The sequence below is a fragment of the Nicotiana sylvestris genome, chromosome 4 (genome assembly GCF_000393655.2).
Source record: "Nicotiana sylvestris chromosome 4, ASM39365v2, whole genome shotgun sequence".
Taxonomy (NCBI): Eukaryota; Viridiplantae; Streptophyta; class Magnoliopsida; order Solanales; family Solanaceae; genus Nicotiana; species Nicotiana sylvestris.
The window spans coordinates 179,320,713-179,344,910 of NC_091060.1; the positions used below are offsets into that span (position 1 = coordinate 179,320,713).

At 34.6% G+C, this 24,198-nt stretch overlaps 2 protein-coding genes across 3 annotated transcripts; both read right to left on the reverse strand.

Annotated features, from left to right (window-relative positions):
* Window positions 1-33: 33 nt before the first annotated feature.
* Window positions 34-9,234, reverse strand: LOC104227170 (pentatricopeptide repeat-containing protein At1g76280). 2 transcript variants are annotated; one of them, XM_009779344.2, is made up of 14 exons: window positions 9,002-9,234; window positions 8,859-8,913; window positions 8,703-8,760; window positions 7,761-7,939; window positions 7,331-7,438; window positions 6,687-6,869; window positions 5,351-5,812; window positions 5,055-5,150; window positions 4,768-4,941; window positions 3,986-4,213; window positions 2,938-3,081; window positions 2,654-2,842; window positions 1,954-2,073; window positions 34-1,222 (listed from the first exon to the last, which is right to left on the reverse strand). In XM_009779344.2, exons 1-14 carry the CDS (start codon window positions 9,013-9,015, stop codon window positions 818-820), a joined length of 2,415 nt encoding a protein of 804 aa, XP_009777646.1. In that variant the 5' UTR covers window positions 9,016-9,234; the 3' UTR covers window positions 34-817. The 2 variants fall into 2 exon arrangements, with proteins under 2 accessions (XP_009777646.1, XP_009777644.1); XM_009779342.2 differs by having other exon boundaries at window positions 8,859-8,928.
* A 10,428-nt stretch (window positions 9,235-19,662) lies between these two features.
* Window positions 19,663-21,590, reverse strand: LOC138890603 (uncharacterized). Its single transcript, XM_070174001.1, has 4 exons — window positions 21,444-21,590; window positions 20,923-21,137; window positions 20,287-20,839; window positions 19,663-19,959 (listed from the first exon to the last, which is right to left on the reverse strand). The coding sequence occupies exons 1-4, from the start codon at window positions 21,588-21,590 to the stop codon at window positions 19,663-19,665; spliced, it is 1,212 nt and encodes a 403-aa protein (XP_070030102.1).
* Between the last annotated feature and the right edge of the window lie 2,608 nt (window positions 21,591-24,198).

Genomic DNA, 24,198 nt, shown 5'->3' on the forward strand with positions numbered 1-24,198 from the left:
ACATAGTGTATGTTTCGTCCATTTTTCATCAAATAAACAACTTTAAATATGCAGTTTTAGATATATACTAGTCTCCATTACATCACTTTAGTAGCTACAAATTCGACGAAAATAGATCCTGACAATAGTAAAAAAAATTCATTCTTTGCACTTTGTTCTCTGATGAAGTTGAAAGAAAGAAGAGGAAAAAGATTATAAAGGAGAAAATGGACTTGCAGAACCCTACTTGTTTGAACGAGGATGAAAGAATGGGGTACAAGGTTTTGATAAAAAGAAACGGGTCAGGTATCATGCGGCGGGTTGGGTACTTTTAAACAAACGGGTGGGTTTTAATTTATTATTGGAAAATACACGTGACATGTTTATAGCATGCCACATGGCTATTGTAAAGTCTCGGATTTTGCCATGGATGGTCCGTTAAATGAAAGGATAGATTTGAGCCAAATTAAAACGTTGAGGCTATTTGTGGACCAAAAGGTTAACGAAGGGTATTTTTGAGTCATTTCCAATACGTTGGGGACATTTTTGGCCCTTTTCCGCTTTTTTTTTTCCCCCTAATTTGTTCTGCTGAAACCTTTGGCTGCTACTGCTGTACAATCAGCAAGGCATAGCACACAAAATTGCCAGGATTTCATACGATGGAAGATTCTGACTTTGACTACCTATGACACCTGGTATTGAAATGACAACCATATCCTCGTTAACCCATTCCGGTCCTTAAAATATCAAGACTTTGCAGAATCAGAACCGAACGCTGTCATACCAGGCGATTTGCAAGATTAGAAGAGTCAACCAACGTTGTCCAACCATGAAACCTTCATAGAGAACCACTCATTGAAGCAAGATTATTTGAAAGTCTCCTGGCCCATTGACTTTCACTAGGTGACCACGATACTGGATATCCAAGTATGGCACACCATCTTAATTGTAGTAAGGCAACAGTAAGATATTCCTTTGAGTCTTTGAAAGGCTCAAGAATCTGGGACTCGTCTTCCAAGTCTTCACCAAGAATTAGATTTTCGAGTTCAGTTTGCTTGTCATCCGCAATGTTGTCACACCCAGCAATCATTCGCACACTCAAAACTTGCAATGCTTCCATGGCAGTATTGTAGAATCCATGGTCTATGTATGCAGCGAAAACATGACTGCAAGTTGATGGATCTGGCAGAACCCCATGGACGTGCATCTGCTCCACAATGAGCTCGATGACATCTATTCTTCCCTGGAAAAAACAGTTTCATGACCTAGTTAGAAAGCGTACAGATTTTCTTCAAGCAGTAAAAGGTAAAATGCAGCTGGAGTTTTCATTTAACTTAACAGGTGGATGGGTTCATTCAATTTCCCGTTAAACTAACAGTCCTCTCCACTCCCCCTAACCGCCAAGCAAGTAGTTTCTTCTTTCTTCTCCTATCTCTAGCATCCTAACTCCCCCAGAATCCTCCTCTCCACTGCCATCTATGATTAACATTTCTAAGAAAGTGTCCAGCGCCCTTCTGGAAGAAATCTAAGCTGAGAAAACACTACCCCTATATTTGGTTTTTTTTCAAGCTTTAAGGAAATACCGGAAAGAAAAAATGATACCCCATTTGAATTCAGTTACTATCTTGAATTCAGTTACTTCTATTTTTTGCAATAGAAGTAGAATTGTCTTGAATTCAGTTACTATCTTATGGTAGCCCAAGACAATAATAATTGAAACAGCAAAAAGATTGATTGTGAAGCTTCCTTCCTACAATTTCAAGTTGAGGTACCAGGGTTCCACCAAATAACAGAAAAGAAATTCAAATAAAACCTTTTTTCTGTGCAACAATTTCATGTTATTCTATATATATACAATAGATTTGGCTTCTAATTCACAATTATCGAAAATAAATAAATATTGGCTCTACTAAAAGGCAAGGATTTTATTAATAACAATACAATACCTTATAGGTTGATATTTTAGTTAATTACCTTCTCAGATGCCACTTGAAGAATGGTGTTATATAAAAGTACATCAAGCTGGATCCCTTCTGAAATTCCTTGATTCAACAATTTTAATGAACCATCAAAGTCCTCAGATCTCAACGATATCTGACAGCAGAAACAACTCAGTTCTCAGATGGAACATCAGTGGGCACCATTTGCATATCAAAATAGTCATAAAGGGAAAAATAAGCTGGTGAACAATGACCATGCGTCATAGCTATCTATTAGTTCTTGTAGTACATTCACCGAAAGAAAGGGAACGCTTTTTATTCACCATAAGCTAAGATCTAGTGTACCACTAGGGCAGATAGGTGATGGTTGTGGCAAGGCATTTTGTCCCAACCAATTGCCTATATTTTCGCCCCCTTCCAGCTCAATAAAGTATCAGACAAACCCAAACTGTTGCAGCGTTTTAGAAAACCAACAAGTTAGTTATGGTGGTCTTGGGTTTACGAGGTTTAGTGAATCATTTGATTGATTTGGCAAAGTTTATAAATAGTCAAAAAGTTAGCGGGATAAGTGCTAGAAAGCACATACTGTCCACTTCATAAAAAGTCCTTTTCAACAAATAACAAAGGCTAGGTGCTTAGGCCAAGTTTGTGCAAGTTTACTTTTTATTTTTATTTTTCTAATGATCCAGCTTCCGCAGATTAGTGAGAATAGCTAAACAAGACTAAACAAATACCTTTAACAGACCAGTTAAAGTCACTGCTTGAGGATTGAAACCATTGCGTAACATCATAGAGATCAGGGTAAGTGCAGATCTGAAACATCCAATAATGCTACAGCAATCAATCATGATGTTATATGTTGCAGCATCGGGTGGAACTCCAGAAGACACCATAGATTTGAAAATCTGCGTTGCCATTTGGCTCTGAAAAGAAAAAAATAGACTCAGACAGCAGACACAGTGTAACCGATATAACTATGAAACAGATGCTTATATAGTAGAAATCCTAGGTTGATTACCTCTTTAGCCTCAACAAGGGAATGCAAAACTGTATTATAGACAGGTGTGATCATATAAGTGTCATAACGAGAGAACCGATTCTCCGCAGCATGTAAATATTGAATCAGCTCCTTTATCATCCCCTCTGTTCCAAGCGCTTTCAACTGGAAAATAAAGAAGAGTAAAATCCACGGATATTGCACTAAAGCATGCAGTCAATATAATACTGGAACTTAAGTCTTTTTAGTATTAGGGCACAAAACAATGGAGTATCTGCAGTAGAAGCATAAACAAAAGCTGCAACGTATGGAGCTGTTTCATAACTCAATTCAGCACTAAAATCACTTTAAAGATATGTGGCACTTAAGATGCTCTACAAATCTTAAGTGAGAAGACGTTGACCGATTATTTAATCTGAAAATGGTGAAGTCATTAGATGTTATATTACATATGCTTCCATAAACAATAAACTAATATTTAAATGGTGAGATAGCCTAGTTGTAAGGGCCTTCTATCTCAACCATGAGGTCCGGGCTCCAGTCACTAAGGGAGAAGGGTGGTGACAAAACACTGTTGGTCTCCTAGGTAGATGGATTTGGAGGAGGGTGAGGCTTACCCTATCAAAAAATAAAAGATAGTTTTTTGTGTATATGAGCAGACACTATCTCTCTTTCTTGTAATCTTTTACTTGCATCCACTGGATGGTTTTAATGAATTCCCCTTAATTGAAAAAAACGATTTAAACACATTCCTGTACAATATTTGACAATTATATGAAATACTTTAATTCTCAAAAAAAATTATATGAAATACTTTACTGATTATTTAACAAAAGATTAAATAGAGAAACACTATTATGAAAATGCACATACAAATATAAATAAACTATTCGCATAGTAGACATTAGATTAAACAAACTATGACATCTTCAATATTTAAAATTCAGTGACCCAAATCATAGCAGATTTACTCATTCAGATCATCATCTCTACTTAGCTAAGGAAGTAAAACAGTAATCAAATAGATCAAAACCTAAATTTGTTTTAGTTGAGGAAAAGTATCATTTACCACATTCTTCAATGACAGGTGACTGTGCTGAAGGCCGTATTTCATCATATCCATTTCTATAGCATTTATCCTTTTAGCAACATCCACTTGTGACAGCATGTTGCCCTCTTCATAAGGTGAATTCACATTACCAAACAATGAGAATAGCAATTCATATGTCCTGATATTTGGCTGGAGATTCAACTTTTTCATCTTAGCCAATATCTGAACTGCTCGTTCAGGTTGATCCTACAATATTAATTTGTAAAAGACTCAAAAACTGGACATCTCAGTCTAACACAATTGACAAGAGAGATGCGCAATTCTACCGAAAAGATGCTGAAAAAACAAAGTGATGCTGGATATGGCAGAATTTAGAAGACCCTAAAGCAATATATCTCTTAGTTACAACAAGAGGGGGCGTTATCCATATTTGAAATTCTAAAACATTTAAGTCAGAGGGTAGTTATAGTGGCAACATTTTAGCTTGACATACAAAACTCTTTTGCTGAAAGCTAGCTCAAAAATCTCATATTCCTTATAAATCCTGAGAAAGCAAAAGATATGACAGTGATATCAAGATGTGAAGGAAGCAAGAATATGCTCAGAGAGATAGTTTTGACTGGCTAGAAAAACAAAAGTCTGGACAAGCTGATTGGTCTTTTTGAACTATCCACGAACCTACTTCACTGAGAGTCAAAACCTCACCAGTTCCGACTGTACTGATCTAAGGATGGGACCAGTGATGATCTACTGCTTTGAATTATATTGTATTTTTTCCGAAACAATTATGTATGTCTTACCAGGACATCACATGCTTCAAGGAAAGCATTATAAGGACGAGGACTTCGGATTTCGGCCATCTCATCCAAGAAAGCCTCTGCCCTGTCGAGTTGTAACTCTCTGCTGCAGATGACTGCTAAAACAGCAAGAGTTGAATCATGAGGCTTAATATTTTTCTCTTGCATAACCTTTAGCTGCAAAATTTGAAAAACTACATCATGTCAAACTGAGAAAACCACGAGCAAGTACTATCCTTGGAGAAAGAGAAGTTCTAAAGAAGATTCCCATGATAATAAGTATATCTTACCACTTCCACTCCATCACTAAATCCTCTTGTGGTAACAATTGCCCTAATGAAGCCATCATATGTACTCCCTGATGGTTGCAAACCAAGAGTTTGCATCTAAACAAAAGAGATGACTTAGTGAAAAACAGACAGGAAATTCCTTTATGATATTGAGACAATTGTTATTGGCATATATTTCTGTGTTCAACGATGATATGTGTCTAGCCATATCATTCTAAGGGCAACGACTATCCTACTGATCCCTGCACTCACATTGACCAAATAGAGACATAGCAACTGGGACATCGTAGTAATACCTGTAACATTAACTGCTCAGCCAAATCACAATTTTGAACTTTTGCACAAGCATGCATGACATCATTGAAGGACCACCTTAAAAGCTTTGTAACAGATGCACTTAATGGTTTTTTTACTGTGCTTATTTCAATGCTGCCAATACTTTGCCTTTCCAAGTCAAAATTGGTGCTACCCTCTGTGTTGAGAGATGCATCGATGAAACTCAGGTTGCCAGTGGAAGGCGCTGGAATATCCAATCTTAAATCACAAAACCTTCCTTCAGCAGTTCTACTTATGTAAGAGTTTTCTCTAACAACCAAGCTCACCATGTGTTGTAAGGTTGTGTAGGCTGATTGCAGATCTCTCAGCTCCGTAAAGGACCATATAAACTTCCTAAGAGAAATAACGCTGAGACTGTAATATTTACTACATTCCTTCCAGATTTCATGGACAGCAGACAGGTTTTGCTGCAAAACTGCAAGCTGAAACAATGAGCTTAGAACAACATTTATTCAGACAAACAATTAAACTGCTGTCTTAAGAACTATATTCAACATTTAAAAAGCTGATTTAGAACAAAATGAAACAGAAATAATTAATTGCATGGTGCATACTACCTAATTTGGTTAGGAATGAAGAGGGAGGAGTGGATTAAAGGAGGTGAATAGTTTATTTGCCTTGTTCCTGGCAAGGGAAAATCTGATTGCACAAGTTCTCATTTCACTTCTTGTTAAGACAAAGGAGAAATGATCTCCAAAGCACTTCTCGAGAACAAGAGATAAAATTTAGTAGAATATAGATCATACAAATTAGTGAAGGCAATGTACCAGAAAGTAAACCATATTATCCAAATAATTATTGCTGGAGAATATTTAAGTTACCAACCGATGCTGAATAAGAAGCTCCTATACAGCATATCATATAATCACAAGTTTCACAGTTGGCTATCAGATTAGATTTCTGCTATACATCAGGAATCAGTTGGAGAAGAACGCAACCTACTGGAAGTACCGCCTTTTAATTACCAATGCATAATTGATTTTATATCACAGCATGGGTTGTTGATCTACCTATGACTAAATAGGTGGAGAATTGGTTTAATAGATTTCTTTAGTGGGGACTGCTGAATATGAAATTTTTCGTTACACAAAGTTCTATGGGTTTTAAGGTGTTATAAGCAGAAAAGAAGCATCAAAACTGGGGTTTATATGAATCAGTTATATAACCAGAATTAACATGAAATCAACGGAAATGATTCATTGGGAATATAGTAAGAGGGACAACTGGAAGACAAATAAGATTTTAAACTTTAACTACAGGACAATAACATTTCTGTTGAAAGACCTCTAGACGCACCTTGAGAAACTGAGCATATGTTATCTCATTCTTTCCCACCATCTGATGCTCCATCAAACGCATACATTCATTAGCATAATCTACTGTATGTGTTTCAGAACAAGCCACCAAGAAGTTGTTATAAACAGGCAACATAGAATAACTATTTGGGTTTTCTTCCATGATACTCATCAAACTGAGTGCCTGAATGAAATAAAGAAGAGAAAACTTTAATATGGAGCTTATGAAGCAAATCCTTTACAAAGGGAAGTATTGAAATACGTGTCTTGAAAGAGATATCAGATGGAAACACATAAATGACACATGGCAAGGAAAAGACAAATATAATTTCTCAATAATAATGCAAGCAGTACAACAGGTAATTAATCATTCAGATAGGATGTCACTTGAACTTCCAAAAGAATATCAAGAAGAAGTCAGATAAACCGACAATGTGATACGCAAACTACACCTTGCAATAAATAATATTATCCTCCATCAAGCACCTAGATGTCAGTTGTCCAATTAAAAGTCTGGCAATTCATAAACATTCATCTTCGGACAGGTAGAAAAAATACCATTGAGAGTTGAAGTTTAACAGTTATTCGATAAGTTCTTTTAGAGCCAGTCTATGCTAATGTGGAAAGCAAACCAGATGCTAGTACCTCCTTCAAGTAACCCCCTTTACAGAGTGCTCGAGCAGCAAGAAAATAGCACTTGGCACTAATGTCGATTTCCTTCTCCTCCATAATCTTCCAAGTCTCCATCACAAACTACAGCCAGAAAAAAGAAGAAGAAGCACAAAACTTCTTCAAGTTATTGTTCAGACGAGACAAAAATATATTGCAAAATGACATTCCAGAAAGCCTGCTTATTTGTTCTTAGTAGAAGTAAAAGACATTAAGGTAGTTGGCACAGGATGTCAATAATTCTTTGTCTGGGTACCTAACCTAGCATATACAACATAGTTGATTGACCATTTAAACTATCAGTGGCTATGAATCTGCAATATGTGCTCATCTTAGAACTTTTCACTAGCACAAACATTACGTGCCACATGAGAAGAAAGAATTGGACGTCTATTTGCATACTTACTAATGGATCAGGCAATCTTGCGCAAGTTTGCAGGATTGAAGCGAAATCATTGGCGCTCAATTTGTTGTTTCCAAGACTAAAGTCATAGAGAAGACTAACAGCTCTGCTTCTCTCTCCAAAGACAAGTGCATCAACAATTTGTTTTTGCCCTAATCCTGAAACAGGCTCCTCGACATGCCCTAAACAACGAAAAGACCAAAAGATTAACTCTTTTCTCCTCAACATTCATTTCCAATTGACCTTACCGAATTAATATTTTAGTAGGACACCTACCACTTGTACGCAAAAACAAGTTACAATACTAAGGGATGATTTACTACGCAAGTTAATAGGGAGATTGTTATTCCGTGAATAACAATTCATGAATTGTCATGTAATGAATAATAACACAAGCACTATTATGCATAGATTGCAACACCCTAATCAAGAATAAAGTTTTTCGTAGTATTGCTAATACACGTAATCTTATTCCATATTCTATTTTTTAAGAAATAATACTTGATTCCTGCACAGGTTATGTAGGTAGTGTTTTATACTAGAAATCAAATGCTGTACTCATTAATGTAAATTACTATGACGACATTTTTTTATCTGATACACAAAAACAGTCAGGATAAACATATATCGTATGCAGGGGCAGAGCTAAGTTGTTCAATTGAATCCCCTTCGTTTAAAAATAAAACAATGCAAATAGAGTAAGAAACAAATTTTTTTGGTATATTTACACTGTTCAATCCCATTGACAGAAGGAAAAATTCTAGTTAAGTGACAAAGGGGGTTCAAAAATTGTTTTAAGTAGTAGGTTCAAATTCCAGGAATGACATTTCTAGTGGCTCCGGCACTAATCATAAGCATATCCATTTTTCATTTCTACATAGATACATGAATCTTGTGTATTCACATTCACAAATACCAACAAGTTGATGATTTATCATTTTATACCGCTAGAGGTAGTGAAAGTTCTCATAGCTTGGCTAAAGCCTCCAATTTCCTTTCCTCCCTACAAAATAAAACTCTATTAGAATTCAGCTTCATTTAATTCAACAAAATGTAGCAAAACTATAAGCAAAAAAATAAGATATAAAAAAATTAGCTTACATTTCGAATATCATTTAAAAGTGTTTGCACTATCGAACTCGCGCGGACTTTCGATCTGGTAAAAATAAACCTATAAGAACATTATATATCCAAAAAATGCAAGCAATTGAGTGAGTTTTGAATAATAAAGAAATTGTACTTACAGAAGTTTAGGCATGTTCACTATGCTTCCTATTAAATAACTTAAAAACTTTCGGTTCAACAATTTAATAGACTTAGCAGCGCGAAGAAACTCGCCGGAGCGGCGAGTCTATAATGTCCGGTAAATCTATCGAGAATAGGCTATAGCTAGCCACCTCCGGCGAGTCGCGAGAAGACACTGGTTGCTGGGCTTCTTTTCCTTTTTCAGACACATTACTGGGCTTTGGCCCACGTTACTGGGATTCCGTTGTAAAAATTCTTGTAGTCGCTTTGTTTTTCTATTGGTACCCGTATCTGTTTTTTTGTTAAAAGCAACTATTTTGCCCTTCTTTATTAAAAGACTACTTTCTCTCCAAGTATACGCTAGTCCTCTACTGTCTCTGTCTCTCACTCCCGTTATTCGCGTTTGTTGATTTGTTCTTCTCTGAAATCAAACGGTTTTCGTTGTTGTTTTGATTTTTCAACTGCTAGTCGTCGTTGTTCCCACATTACGATTTAATCACAGGTACATTGCAATAACTTTCTGGGTTTTATTTTACGATTTAATTTCTGATTTTGGTTTTGATAGTCATGTATTTATGATAGAATATTTTCTTAGGGTTTAGTTTGATAAGTGCATTAGTTTTACTTTTACGATTGTGTTTTTAGGTTTTTTGAACGAGTGTTTATGTTGTTGATGAAAATTCTATATTTATGTTTTTTGAACGAGTATTTAAAAATTTCGAGTATTAAATATATGATACTATTTAGGAGCTATAGTATAATTTGTTTTATAATAGCTCAATGATACCTTAGATAAACAGAATTTGTGTTTTGTTTTTTGTCAAAACTACAGCATGTTTTTTTGGTGAATGTTTTGTGTTTTTAACTGGTGAAGTTCAGCTTTAGGAGCTGAAGTTTTTGTGTTTGTAACTGGTGAAGTCCAGCTTAAGGAGCTGAAGTTTTTATGTTTGTTACTGGTGAACTTCAGCTCTAGAGCTGAAATTTTTGTTTTATAACTGTAGAACTTCAGCTCTAGAGCTGAAGTTTTTGTGTTTGTTACTGGTGAACTTCAGCTCTAGAGCTGAAGTATTTGTTTTATAACTGTCGAACTTCAGCTCTTTTGTTTTATAACTGTCGAACTTCAGCTCCAGGGCTGAAGTTTTTGTCTTTGTAACTATCGAACTTTAGCCTTCTTAGGTATTGAAGTTTTAACTGATCTTTTTGATAATGTCCTGATGTTATTTTTTGTAACTTTTACTTATTTTGAACAGATGGCTCCTAAAGCACCTAAAGATCCTAATGCAGCTAAAGTAGACAAAGCACCTAAAGCACCTAGACAACCTATAATACCCCCAGGTCCTTATGTCCCTGCTCCTCCACCTACAAGACCAGGGCAAAGATATTTTGAGTTTGGAGATTGGTTTAACTGTAAGGGTTACTAGAAGGGGAACCATAATTTGAAGAAATTAATTGCAACTTTCTTGACTCCTACACAACGGGATAAGCTTAATAATGGTACATTTCGATACATTATGGCTATGGAGAATTTCCAATGCAGCATGAAGTTGGTTCATTGTCTGTGTCTTTCTCGAATATTCACCAATGATCGAGACTCCATTAGTTTCAAGATTTTTGGTCATGATGTTTCCTTTACCCTTGAAGACTTTCACATTATGTGTGGTTTGCGGATCACAACACATAATGTTGAAAAACCAATTAATCGAAAGAGCAATATTCTGAAGCGGTATTTTGGTAAGTCCAAGGGTGTGACTTTGAAGGATATTCGAAGTTTTATGACTCACAATGAAATTCTAAAGAATATTGTGAATCACGTACACGTATGCGAGAGTGATGATGATGTTGTTAAGCTTATGGAAATTCTTGTTGTAGAGTCTATTTTATTTGGGAAAAATACCGAGTCATGTGTGATGGAGGAGTATGCATCTATTATTGAAGATGATAAGGTTTGTGCTGAATATCCTTGGGGTAATGTGGCTTATGAGAAGCTCATTTATTCACTGAAATATGCATTGGACAAGCAGAACAAATTACATACAACTGAGTATAAACTTGGTGGATTTCCATATCCGTTATGTTCTTGGTTCTATGAGTGCTTCCCAGATGTTCGGGAGAGGTATATAAGAGAGGATGAGTACCTTGATACCCCTCAGGTTCCCAGGATGTTACGTTATGTATGTGCGGGAGAGCCTAAATTCCCTGAACTTTATCATATGTTTAGTACTCATGAAGTAAGTTACTTTTTTTTGTCTTTGTGTTAATATGTTGATGTATTAGTTTTTTTCTCCTCATAATATACTTTTTTGTATTAAACAGAGATATCGCGACTTTAGGGTATTGGATATAATTCCTACAGAAGAGGAATTGAATTCAATACCTTTAATTCGTTCAAAGGTAGTTAATGCAGTTCCTTCAACTGGTGAATCACCACGTACTCTGAGTCGATCAAAAGAAGCGAATCGAATTCTTATTATTGGTGAATCACCATGTAGTCGGAGTCAATCAAAAGAACTGAATCAAACTCCTTTTATTGGCGAATCATCTCGTACCGAGAGTCGTTCTACCCGTTCTACATCTGACTTTGATGACAATGAATTACTTGAGACAATATGTTCTGTAAGTTTTGATCTGAAGTTTTTTGGTTTTGTTTTTGTAAAAGTACAACATGTTTTTGAGCTAAAGTTTTCTTCTATATCTGAATATTTGTTGTGTATCTATTCTAGAGGTTTACTAAGGAGGTTCAAAGGCATGCAGAAAAAGAAAGAAGCACGATCGTGAATGAAGTTTTCGATAAGTTTAAAAAGGATGAACATTTGCTATTGTTGATGTGGTTTTTGTAAAAGTGAAAGTAAGCTAATTTATAGAGAAGTCTTTTTATTTCTGCTGATGTTATTCAGATTAATCATTGTTAGTAATTTTTTTCTAGGAATATTTCGATGAGAAGTTTGAACAATTGTTTAAGATTGTCAACAAATCAAATGAAATGGACGATGGCAATTTTGATTTGAGTAACCATCGAGAATATGATAGGGTGATCGACTGTTACGAACCTCCATCGGATATTAATGTTGTTGATGATGCATCAGATAAAGTTGCAGATGTAAATGCTACACGTGAGAAAGCGGCTTTTGAAGGCGATCAACATGTTTAGAAACAAGTTGAAGAGGAACGTTCCAGTGCTGATATATTGAGCAGAGATGGAAATGATGAAGAACAGTTAGCAACTGAGAATGTTGGAAGCAAGCAATGTGCAGATAATCAAGTTGAAGAACATGTTGCTCATGCTCCATCGCGTAAAGTCGCAAATGATAATGCTACACGTAAGGAAGCGGCTGGTGAATGCGATGAACATGTTCAACAACAAGGTGCAGATGATCAAGTTATTGGTACTGAAAAACATGCATTGAGTTGTTCTTTGGAAAGCAATATTGGATAGGGCAATTTGTTTGATGGATCACTAGCTATTTGCAAGGAAATTTTAGGTGGTGATACGCAGGAAATTGTTACTACAGGTATAAAGTGTGAATTTTATAATAGTTCATAAAAATATATAACAAAAAAACACAAAACATGAAACAAAACTTCAGCTGAAGATTTTGTTTTGTACCTGTCGAACTTCAGCTCTAGAGCTGAAGTTTTTATTTTGTAACTGTCAAACTTCAGCTCTAGAGCTGAAGTTTTTGTTTTTGTAACTGTCGAACTTCAGCCTTCTTAGAGATTGAAGTTTTAACTGATCTTTTTGATAATGTCCTATAGTGAATATGTTATATATATATAACATAACTCAAAATTTTTACTATGTTATATATATAGAAAAACTAGTTGATATAGTCCCCCTTTTTATGTATATGCAGTGGAAGTTGAAACTAGTTGTGCTTCAATTGACACAACTCAAAAAGTCTCTGATGATGCTGAATTAAATGAAGGTAGAGTTAAGAAAAACTTTCCAGAGAATACTCCAATGCTCCTCGACGTTGGTGCACAATTGAATGAAGCTGGAAATGCTGATCTTGAGAAAGGCAAGCAGCCTGGGGAAACCACAGTGGAAGACAAACATCAAGGTATTCTATAGATCATAAATTTATTACATTTGATCGAAGTATATTTTTTACAGTTTGAAACTTTACATATTTTATTTTCTTTGTTATGTTTTTGAATGATTTTTCAGAAAGACTCGAGGCAGCTCAAAAAGAATTTGGTGAGCTTATGCAGCTATATAAAAAAGGAGAAATACATTTATTCACACCTGTTGACTCACAGACAGGTGTGAAGTGTGTTGGTATTATTTTATAAAATTTAGTCAGTATTATTTATATTTTTTTTATTTTTTTCGCATGAAGATACATGCATATCTGAAGGTAAAGGAAATGGATCTGTTGGAATGCAAACACCATCTGTGTCTCAATACTTAGACCAGATAGTTAATTTTCTGCAATTCGATTACAAGCTGTTTTTTTGCCTAATGTGTGTTTTGTATCAGTTTTATTTATGTTTATATTTTTCTTGCTTTTGCAGATATCATCTGATGCATCGCAACTTCTTCCAAATCCTAAGAGAAGGAAGATTTCCAGTTCTCCTATGTGTGACACCAGTGATATCCCCAACTTTAATTTATGTTCATTTTCACTTGGTAGTACACAAGGGATTGATTCAGAAGGTAATTTTGTTGTTGTTGTTGTTGTTCGTGAAGAGAGATAAGAACGTCGTGAACAGCAGGGAGTTGGTCAAGTATTTGCCACTATGGCTGTGGTTTCTCCCCTGCTGGTGAACAACATCAGTTAGTTGTGATGGAACAGCAGGAAGAGCAAGCAAAAGGAAAACCAGAAAAAAAAGAGAAAATGATTCGTATGGAGAGTATTTGGTTGAGATCTCCTTACATAGTTCATAAACGAAAGGAAAGGGGGCAAGATTGGAAAGTAGGAAAGAATATACGAAGGTGTCCCTTCCATTATGTTAATCAAGACAGTGGATTGATGCAAAGATTTACAGAGTGGTTGGAGATGGATGCCACTGAATATGATTCTAATCCATTCAGATTAGCTGGAATTGATATTCGAAAATCATTCTTTACCGAGCTTATGGATCTTAACTCTGATCTTGCGGATGAAATAAGTTATTAAGTTTGTTTTTTGAATTGGTTTTCAACTGTATTTCCCAAAACTTTAGCTTATTTTTTATAGTAAAGTTTTTTGTACTGTAATTTGAAAAACTTCAGCTTTATTCATACTAAAATGCTGAAGTTTTTAGCTTATTTGCTAACACTTCAGCCTAACCATGCTGAAGTTTTTGACATGCATTCTCTAGTTTTTTTCAAAACTTTTAAATCAAACATGCTGAAGTTTTTTAGATTATTTTCTAACACTTCAAACTAAATATGCTTAAATTTTTGTCATGCTGTTTGTAGTTTTTTCACATGTTATCATTTGTTGTTGTTCATTTGCAGTATATGGATGTGGGCATATATTACTTGCACAAAAAATATTGCTATCACCTTCCAGCTTATCCAAATCAAGATTTGCAGTAACTGATTTAATTTTTGATCAGTATATGACTAAGCTGACTGGTATTCATCCTTCAGAAGAACAGATGGATAAAATTAGAAAAAGGAAGCAAAAGAGAACGGAGGATCAAAAAAAGAGCAAATCAAAGAGAAAGAGGATATCCAAACAACAGGCTCAAGAAGAAGAAGAAGAAGAAGCGGTTATTCGGCCACTTACGGACTTTAGTTGGTTTGAGGAAGAATCAACGAATGAAAAGGTGGCCAACTACGTAAAAGGCCTCGACCTTTCCTGTGGTATCTCATGGGCATCTGCCAAAAAAGTATTCTTTCCATCGACTTAAGCCAATGACGGGCCAGAGATCTACGCACTACTTTTTTGGAATTCTGGACTTTAAAGATAAAATTATATATGTGTATGATTCCATGGGCAGTGTAACATATGAGCGTGCGGTTGAACATGTCAGAAATTATGCCCGGTTGATCCCACATTGTCTCAAAAGCTTGGAATTTGGGGCACACAATAAATTTTATAGGGATAGTCCTGTGGAAAAATTTCAAATTAAGTGGATGAGTTTACCGCATCAGACTAACAAGTACGTGTTTCACATATGTTTTACCATGCATCTTATGTTTATTATTTTTTGCCCTTGTGTTAACTATTTTTCATGTTCTTTTTGTAGTGTTGATTGTGGTGTATTTGCTCTTAAGTTAATTGATATGCGGTTAAATAAAGAAGATGTCTTCAATTTCGATCAAAGTCAGTCATTGACCTTCAGGAGAGAATTGACATTCAATCTTTGGGCTCATGGAAAGTGGAAAAAAGATAGCAGCTATGAAACTCCAGAAGAACAACAAGGACATGATTATGGAGATTTTAAAGAGACTGTGTATGAATTTTTTGATTAGAGGATTGGTTGCACATAATTTGTATTTTGTGAATATACATTAAGTATTTTTTATTTCACTTTTGTTCATACAAATATGTTTCTATCTTTTATTATGAATTTTAAGTACATTTTTGTTGAATAAACTTAAGCATGAAGTAAATGACTTCTGCTTTTTAAGTTGAAGTTTTGGTTAAAGTCATAATAAAAGTGTCGACTGAAGGACAAAAACTTTCGCTTATCAGATGCTGATATTTTTAGAAATACACTAAAAAACCTCAGCACGTTGAGCTGAAGTTTTTTTGAAAAAGCTGTACGAAAAAACTATTGAATCCAACAAAAAAACTTCAGCTTAGGGGAGCTGAAGTTTTTAGAAATACACTTAATAAGTTCAGCACATTGGGCTGAAGTTTTTTGAAAAAGCTGTACGACAAAAACTATTGAATCTAATACAAAAACTTCAGCTTTATCCGGCGCTGAAGTTTTTAGAAATACACTAAATAACTTCAGCATATTGGGCCGAAGTATTTTGAAAAAGGTGTACGACAAAAACTATTGAATCCAATACAAAAACTTCAATTTTATCTAGCGCTGAAGTTTTTAGAAATACACTAAACAACTTCAGCACATTGGGCTGAAGTGTTTTGAAAAAGCTGTACGACAAAAACTATTGAATCCAATACAAAAACTTCAGCTTTATCCAGCGTTGAAATTTTTAGAAATACACTAAACAACTTCAACACATTGGGCTGAAGTGTTTTGAAAAAGCTGTACGACTTTAGCATGTTTTGCTATATTTTTAACTTGATACTTATCTTTTTTGCATTTTCTAGCTACCTTTTGTCATTTATCACCTATATCACCTACTTTTTGTGGCCTTATTTTTTACTATTTTTTATTGCATTTACCAACTACTAGCATTTACCTCTTACTTGTTTTGCCAACTATTTATCTTGTTACATTCAATTTCTCTGAACAAAAAACAGTTAACAATATCTTCAGCATTTATAGATATTAAATTGATTAGGTCCACTCTTTGGCTATATTAATGATCTCTTCACTTGAAAATTTTCATTGTCGTCCATAGACTTCTATCATATTTCTTTAAATTTATATTCAAAGAAAAACAAGAAAATGTTGGCAGAGACATGCTTATTGAGTGTAGCAGGGATTTCATGGGAAGCAAAGATAATGAAGGAAAAGTCTAAATACTTCATATGTGAAGGAGAGTGGCCAGATCAAACACTCGAGCTTCTGGACAATTTGCTCTTTTTACTAGTTGATAAATCTAACTTTTAGTAAAATTGTCCTGGGGCTCGAGTATTTGATGTGGCCACTCTCCGTCACATATGAAGTTTTTTGGACTTCTCCTTCATTATATTTGCTTCCCATGAATTTCCAGCTGCACACCAGTAAGCATGTCTTTGCCAACATTTTCTTGTTTTTTTTTCTTATGAAAGAAGACGGGAGTTGCTAAAAAAATTATAGTACTAAACTTTGTCAACCTATGTGTGACAAAAAACACTTTGGTGGAATTAAATTTGGTAAAATGGAGGGTGACTGTCTTATAGCTCATGGTGCTGCAGCGAATTTACATGAACGACTTTTCACACTTAGTGAGCCCTCACAGATGCACATATGTGGTCCGTACAAATGCAATAGTATGACAAATGTAATTCAGAGGTCCGTACAAGGTGGTAAAGAAAGGTGCTCGTATTGCCGCTTTTGTGAATCAGTTGAAGACATAGTGAAGGTTCATGGAATTTTGTTAAGAAACCCAATAAGAGCAACTAGGACATGACTATGGCGAATATGAAGACACTCTGTCAATTTTTTGAATAGAAAATAACTTGTAAACAAAAAACTAATTTTTTTCCCAAGGATGTAAGCGAAAACAAAATTGGATTGTGTGAATATACATTATTTTGTATGATTTATGTGATGTCTTTTGAATTTTTGTTCTATTCGCATTAATTAGTTTTTTAGTATACTTGGATTGATTCAAATATGCTAAACATCAGTATGAAGTAAATAATTTCTGCTTTTTAAGTTGAAGTTTTGGTTAAAAGTCATAACAAAAGTGTCAAATGTAGGACAAAAACTTAAAATTTTTCTGCGGAAGTTATTTGAAAAAGCTTTACAACAAAAAATATCGAGTCCAGGATAAAAACTTCAGCTTATCAAGTGCTGAAGTTTTAGAAATGAACTAAATAACTTCAACACATGGAGCTGAAGTTATTTGAAAAAGCTTTACGACAAAAACTATCGAGTCCAGGAGAAAAACTTCAGCTCTTCAAATGCTGAAGTTGTCAGAAATGAACTAACTAACTTCAGCACATTGAGCTGAAGTTGTTGAAAAAACATTTACAACAAAACTATTGAATGCACGATGAAAAACTTCAGCTTATTATGTGCTGAAGTTTTATAAATGAATTAAATTACTTCAGCACATTGGGCTGAAGTTTTTGAAAAAGCTTATGACAAAAACTTCAGCATGTTTTGGTATTTTTTTAAGTTGATACTTATCTTTTTGCATTTACTATCTACTTTTTGTCTTTTGTCACCTGCTTCATCTTTCATTTAAATTTGTTTGACCATATAGTAAATGATCCGAAAAGTTATTTTTGAGGCTGAAGTTATTTTTTTTACTATAGAAAAACTGTGTGCTTATTAGGGCTGAAGTTACATTTCTTTTTGCATTTACCACATACTTATTTTACCGCCTACTTATCTTGTTTCATTCAATTTCTCTGACCGTAAAACAGTAAAAACACCTGAAAAGTTACTTTTACATTTATAGATATTAAATTGATTAGGTGAACTCTTTGTCTATATTAACAATCTGTTCACTTGAAAATTTCATAGTCATATAGACTTCCATCATATTTCTTTAAATTTATATTCATCCTTAGTCTTTAAGCTTTTGTTAAAGAAAGAATGTCTGGTGGAAGCAGAAGTAGGAAGCCTAATTTTGATGAAATCATGCAAAAATGGGAGACTTTGAAGTGTGAGTTGTACAATAACAAATCGATGGCTAATCTTATACTTTTGTGGGATCAAATAAAGGCTGATTGGGAGAGAATCAGGACACAGTTCTTTGCCAATGAATCATTCTAGAACAGGCTTAACCTGGAACGTAGTTGTGGAGGTTATTCAACCTCGTTCGACAAGGTTGTGCAGCAGTTTGATAGTTTTCAGTTTTCCAGTTGGAACGACTATTCCGAGCTGCAAAATAACCTGAAGACTCTTCTTTCTCTTATGGACAGATTAATCGTTGAAAAAAATCAGCTGCGTGATGAATTCGACAAGTTGAAGATTGTTCTCCTTGGATTCAATGGTCTTTTTCCCGACTACCCTATAGTTATCTACGATACTGATGATGATGAGATATTTAGAGAAATTGAGGAGTACTGTGATGATGATGATGATGGTGGTGGTGATGATTGTTAGTGTTTGTAATCCTTTTTTTATGTTTTAATGCTGTATTTTTTTGTTTACTTCAGCCCAAAGAGTTGAAATTTTTAAGTTCATTTTGTATAACTTCAGCCCTGAGAGATGATGTTTTTGTTTATACTTTGTGTGTTGTTCTCATCTCTTTTTGTATCAATGTAATTCTCATCCTCTTTCTTCTTAGCTTTCTATTGCATTATCCTTGTTATTTGTTGGTATTTGCTTTATACTTCTTAGTTGGTTCTTATGTTTAGTTTTTGTAATTCTTTTTTATGTTTTTATGCTGTGCTTTTTTGTTTACTTCAGCATATTAATTATTAAGTTCATTTTCTATAACTTCAACTTAGAGATGCTGAAGATTTTGTTTGTACATGCCTTTCTTTTGTGTGTTGTATGCATATGTGTGTGTGTGTGTTTGTGTTAAGGATATGTATTTCACATACTGTAACCTGAAGTTTTTTCTCACAGAAGTCATTGCATACTTTTTTAAAATGCAACCAAACCTGTAAGCCTGCGCAACAAAAATGAGTGATTTGTACTTTAGCAATATATAAAATAGTCCAAGAGCTTCTTTTTTTTATTCCTATGAAAAAAATCACATTTCAAATATATCATACAATAATGAAAGTCTAAATTCAGACCAAGGATTATTGAAGGTTGGAGTATTTTTCGGTGTGTTTCTTTGAATATGGATGAGGTGCTGGAGAAGACAAGCAAGTTGTTCTGTTATGCCCAACTTGTTTACATCGACTGCATTTGGTAGACTTAAATGGTACTGATTCATTCACAGGTATATGCCTCTTCTTTTGTCTTCTTCCTTGTAAAAACTCTACATTGGGAGGTTTGTGATCTCAGATTGTACATTTTGTGGTATATCCCATGATTTTTGATCTCCCACGGTATTCACATGTCCTTCATATGTTTTCAACCATGTTTCCTTTGAATACAAATTTGAGCAGTAATCAGATTTCTGCAGATATCTCTTATTAATAGCAGCAATTGCATGTGGACAGGGCAATTCATCAAGTTGGAATTCCAGGAAGTCACAAGTTCTCTTCTTTAAGTCCACAATGAATTCGATTCCTTCACTATTTATTCTGAACAACATTATATCAAGGTTGAACACCTAACAAGGAATAAAAAATTAAGACAAACTATATTAGTGTATTATTGCTTCAAAAAGAAAAAGTATGATTTTTTTTAATGTAAGCAGTAAATCACTGCAACAGATATAAAAAACTGAAGTTAATAAATATACTCACAAATATTTTACAAGCCAAGTCCATATTCTTAGTCATCTCTTCTTCTGCCCATATTGATACTCTGTGAAAAGTTTCATTTGCCTTTTTTCTCCGTTCGTAAAACTACTCTCCTAACTTTTCTTGGATGAAATCTAACATTCTTAAAATAGGCATTTCTCTCCCTTTCAGTAAAACGAAATTCATGATTCTACCATGTTTGTTGTTAGCATATCATAACGTCGCCGTGGGAACCACGATCGAGCCCATCTCTCTAGAGGCTCTTCCATTTTGTAATTGTATGTTTTCTTGTCAATACTTTTGGGTTGGGACATTAACTGATTAAAATCTTCACATTTGTATGACCTTGCAGCACTTTGAAAAAGATTTATTACTGTGGCTTTTGCATGTCTTTGCTTTAAATTTTTCTCAAAGTGATAGAGGCAGATACCATGGTGAGCTTCAGGAAAAACTTTTCTAATCCCATTTGCAATCAATTGGTTTCTATCTGACAAGAAAACCAATTCACGACGAACTTGAATTGCTTTTCTCATTTCCCCGAAGAACCAAATGTATGCCTCATTGTTTTCTGATTCTGCTACACCAAAACATAGAGGAAAGATTTGATTGTTTGCATCCTTTGATACAGCAACAAATAGAACACCACGATATTTGGACTTTAAAAATGTTGCATCTACTGCAATAACGGGTCTACAGTAGAACCAACCAGCTACTGATGCTGCAGGAGCAAAGAACATGTAAGCAAATCTGTACAGTGAAACACAAAAAATAAATCATAAGGTGTGAAGTTTTTCCAATAGGAACATTTGAAACTTCAGGCTGATGGTTACCTATTCTGCGCATCTCTTTTTATGCTTGTGTACATTCCTGGGTTTTTGCACACCATCATGTGTAGGTATGAAGGAAGAATCAGGTAGTTCTCTTCAGGTGACACCCTTATGCAAGCAACAACTTTTTGAATAGCACGCCATGCCTTGTGATAACCAATGTCAATTCCAAATTTCTTTTTCATTTCATTTTCTACAAAGGCTGGTGTAACCTTTATCTTTTTGTCTCGAACATGTTCTATAATTTGTTCACTTATAAAATTTGATGTAGCATGCTTCTGATCTGATTTTCTTGCATCAACCGAGCATTCATGGATGTTATGATATTTTATCACCCTGAATAGTGTGGAATTTTTTATTCTGGTAGCACGTACATTCCAACCACATTTGTCCACGATGCATTTCAGCTCGTATCTCTTTGAACATGATCTAACAGCAGTGAATTCAACTTTCTGGTTTATCTCCAAGCTGCAGAAAAATTTAGTCATGTTTTGTTTGTTCTAAAAAATTGATCCAACTCTTACTTTCTCAGGCAACGCATCGTGCCTAAGTATTTTACATGGTGGAGATTCTTTTAGCTGTTTCCTCACCCTTTTTCTTGATTTCTGAGAAGCACAAGAACTTTCAGCAGTTTCTTCAATTCTATCTGATGTTATCAGTATATTCTCCATGTTTACTTCATCTTCATTGTTGCTTATCATTGCAGAAGGTAATAAAAAGGTTTGTTGGATTGTGTGTTGGTTGTAATTTGCATTATTAGTTGTCCTTCTTCTTCTTGGTCATCAACAAACTGGTTTGAATTTATTGGAGGAGGGGTTAATTATTGCAACATTATATATTCTGAAGCAGCTGTAATGTTAGAAGGTTGTAGCTCATTGTCTTCTTCCATTATTGGTTGTCCTACTTCATGTTCAAAAGGTTCTGAATCTATCGCATATGCAAGAGATTGTTTGAATGCTGCAAATTCTGAATGTTGTATTTTTTCGATGATGAAATGGCAATTCTTGTAGGGTGAATCAGTTGTAAGCAAATGTATACATGTACTGAGTTCTTCATCTGAAGTTACAAGCATTCCTTTGCTTGTATTTAGTTTGATATCAAACCATACTTTTAGCGCATATCTGGTTGAATCAATATTTGCAACTTCACTAATTTTCTTCAGGAAAGTATTGAATGATATGTGCTTATTAAGTAGAACAAGTTTTGTATCATGATCCAAGTATTTGAAATCAGGAGTCCAACTCCCATTGAAAGTTATAACAATGCAAATCGAACTCATCCTTGCAGATTCATTTTTAGTGGCAAGTATTAGGAAAGTGAACAAAAGAATTTTTAGGTTGTTTGTGCTGAAGTTTTTACAAATGAACTAAATCACTTAGGCATCTTCTGCTGAATTTTTTTGGAAAAAGATGTATGACATAATTAATGAATGCTGCACAGAAAACTTTAGCTTTTTAAGTGCAGAAATTTTTAGAAATAAACTTAATAACTTCAGCATATCAACTGAAGTTTTTTTGAAAAAGCTGTATGACAGTGATTCATGAATGCAGGGACAACAACTTCAGCTCTTAAGTGCTGAAGATTTTAGAAACGTATTAAATAACATCAGCAAGAGGAAAGACAGTGCAGGAGGAAAACTTCAGCTCCTCTTGCTGAAGTTTTTAAATATTAACTAAAAAACTTCAGCACTTATGCCGAAGTTTTTTGTGCATTATGAAATTTTAATTGATGTTTTATTTTTTTGGTATGAAGTTTCTCCAAAAAATGATAATAAAATACATAGTGCAGGAAAAAAACTTCAGCTCCATTAGCCGAAGGTTTTACAGATTAACTAAAAAACTTAAGCACCTGTGCCGATGTTTTTTGTGCAATATGAAATTTTAATTGATGTTTTATTTTTTTACGCAGTGTAATAGGAAAACTTTAGCTTTTAAATAATAACAAAAAAAACTTCAGCACCTATGCCAAAGTTTTTTGTGCATAGGCGTTTTAAATATTAAAACACTCATATAATGTTTTGATATAATTTTTTAGCATATTTGTCGGATTAGAATGTTAGAATTCATCGTCAAATAGATTTAGAATGCAAATTCAGCATATCAGTGAAGTTCGTCAAACAACTTCGATCAATCAATCAGAAAACATATAATTCAAAAACTATTTTGAATTCTGGAGATGAATTTGAATACGTACAATTTATTAGAATTTGAATTTGGAATTTGAATCTGGTTGCGAGAGGCGATCTCAGGAGAGACTGACTGATGGAGGAGATACAGAGGAGATCTGGAATTTGAATCTGGGTATGCTTGATGCAACTTTTATATGTTTTGGAAGGGGTATAATGGTCATATTATTACGGATTTTTTGTTAGTTGGTTACGAAATCAATAGTTTTTAAAAATAGGGTATAGGTTAAAAGGTGGCATAAAAATAGGGTACGACTGCAAATGCCCCGATTCGGTTCACTTAATTTTGGGCCTAGAATTATACGGACTGAAACCGGGAGAAATTCAAAAATGGTCGTTCAAAAATAGCCCAGTTTCAAAAGTAATCGAAATTTAGCCACTTTTCATGTAAAGATAAATCTGAGCGAAAACACTGTTCAATACCCGAAAAATACACTAGTATATTATACTGGAGTTCCAGCATAAGTATGCTTGAACTCCAGCATATTATATTGGAGTTCCAGGATAAGTATGCTGGAACTCCAGCATAATATGATGGAGTTCCAGCATAAGTACACTAGAACTCCAACATAATATATTAGAGTTCCAGCAAGTATAATTGTCCACTATAATATACTGGAGTTTGGAGCACCGGTGCTCTAGTCTCCAGTATATTATACTAGAGTCAGCATAGTATACCGGTCCAGCATAATATGTTGGAGTTCATACACAGGTGCACCGAACTCCAGCATAATATTATGCTATTTTTACCTAGCTAGCTCGTGCTATTTGTACGGTGCACCTGTGTATGAACCTGTGTATGAACTCTAACATATTATGCTGGACCGGTATACTTTGCTGACTCTAGTATAATATACTAGAGACTGAAGCATCGGTGCTCCAAACTCCAGTATATTATACTGGACAATTATACTTGATGGAACTCCAGTATATTATGCTGGAGTTCTGGTGTACTTATGGTGGAACTCCATCATATTATGCTGGAGTTCCAACATACTTATCCTGGAGCTCCAGTATAATATGATGCAGTTCAGACATACTTATGCTGGAACTCCAGTATAATATACTGGCATATTTTTCGGGTTTTGAACAGT

Excerpts from the sequence above, each read along its gene's own strand:
- LOC104227170 (XM_009779342.2), bottom strand. Across the intron at positions 8,761-8,858 it reads TTTTAAATGATATTCGAAAT|GGAGGAAAGGAAATTGGAGG; the intron begins GTAAGCTAATTT and ends TTTATTTTGTAG. Across the intron at positions 2,843-2,937 it reads CCCTTGTTGAGGCTAAAGAG|AGCCAAATGGCAACGCAGAT; the intron begins GTAATCAACCTA and ends TTTTCTTTTCAG.
- LOC138890603 (XM_070174001.1), bottom strand. The coding sequence starts at position 21,590 with ATGGAGAATATACTGATAACATCAGATAGAATTGAAGAAACTGCTGAA. Across the intron at positions 21,138-21,443 it reads ACGATGCGTTGCCTGAGAAA|ATAAAGGTTACACCAGCCTT; the intron begins GTAAGAGTTGGA and ends CGAGACAAAAAG. Across the intron at positions 19,960-20,286 it reads ATATGCTAACAACAAACATG|GTGTTCAACCTTGATATAAT; the intron begins GTAGAATCATGA and ends ATTCCTTGTTAG.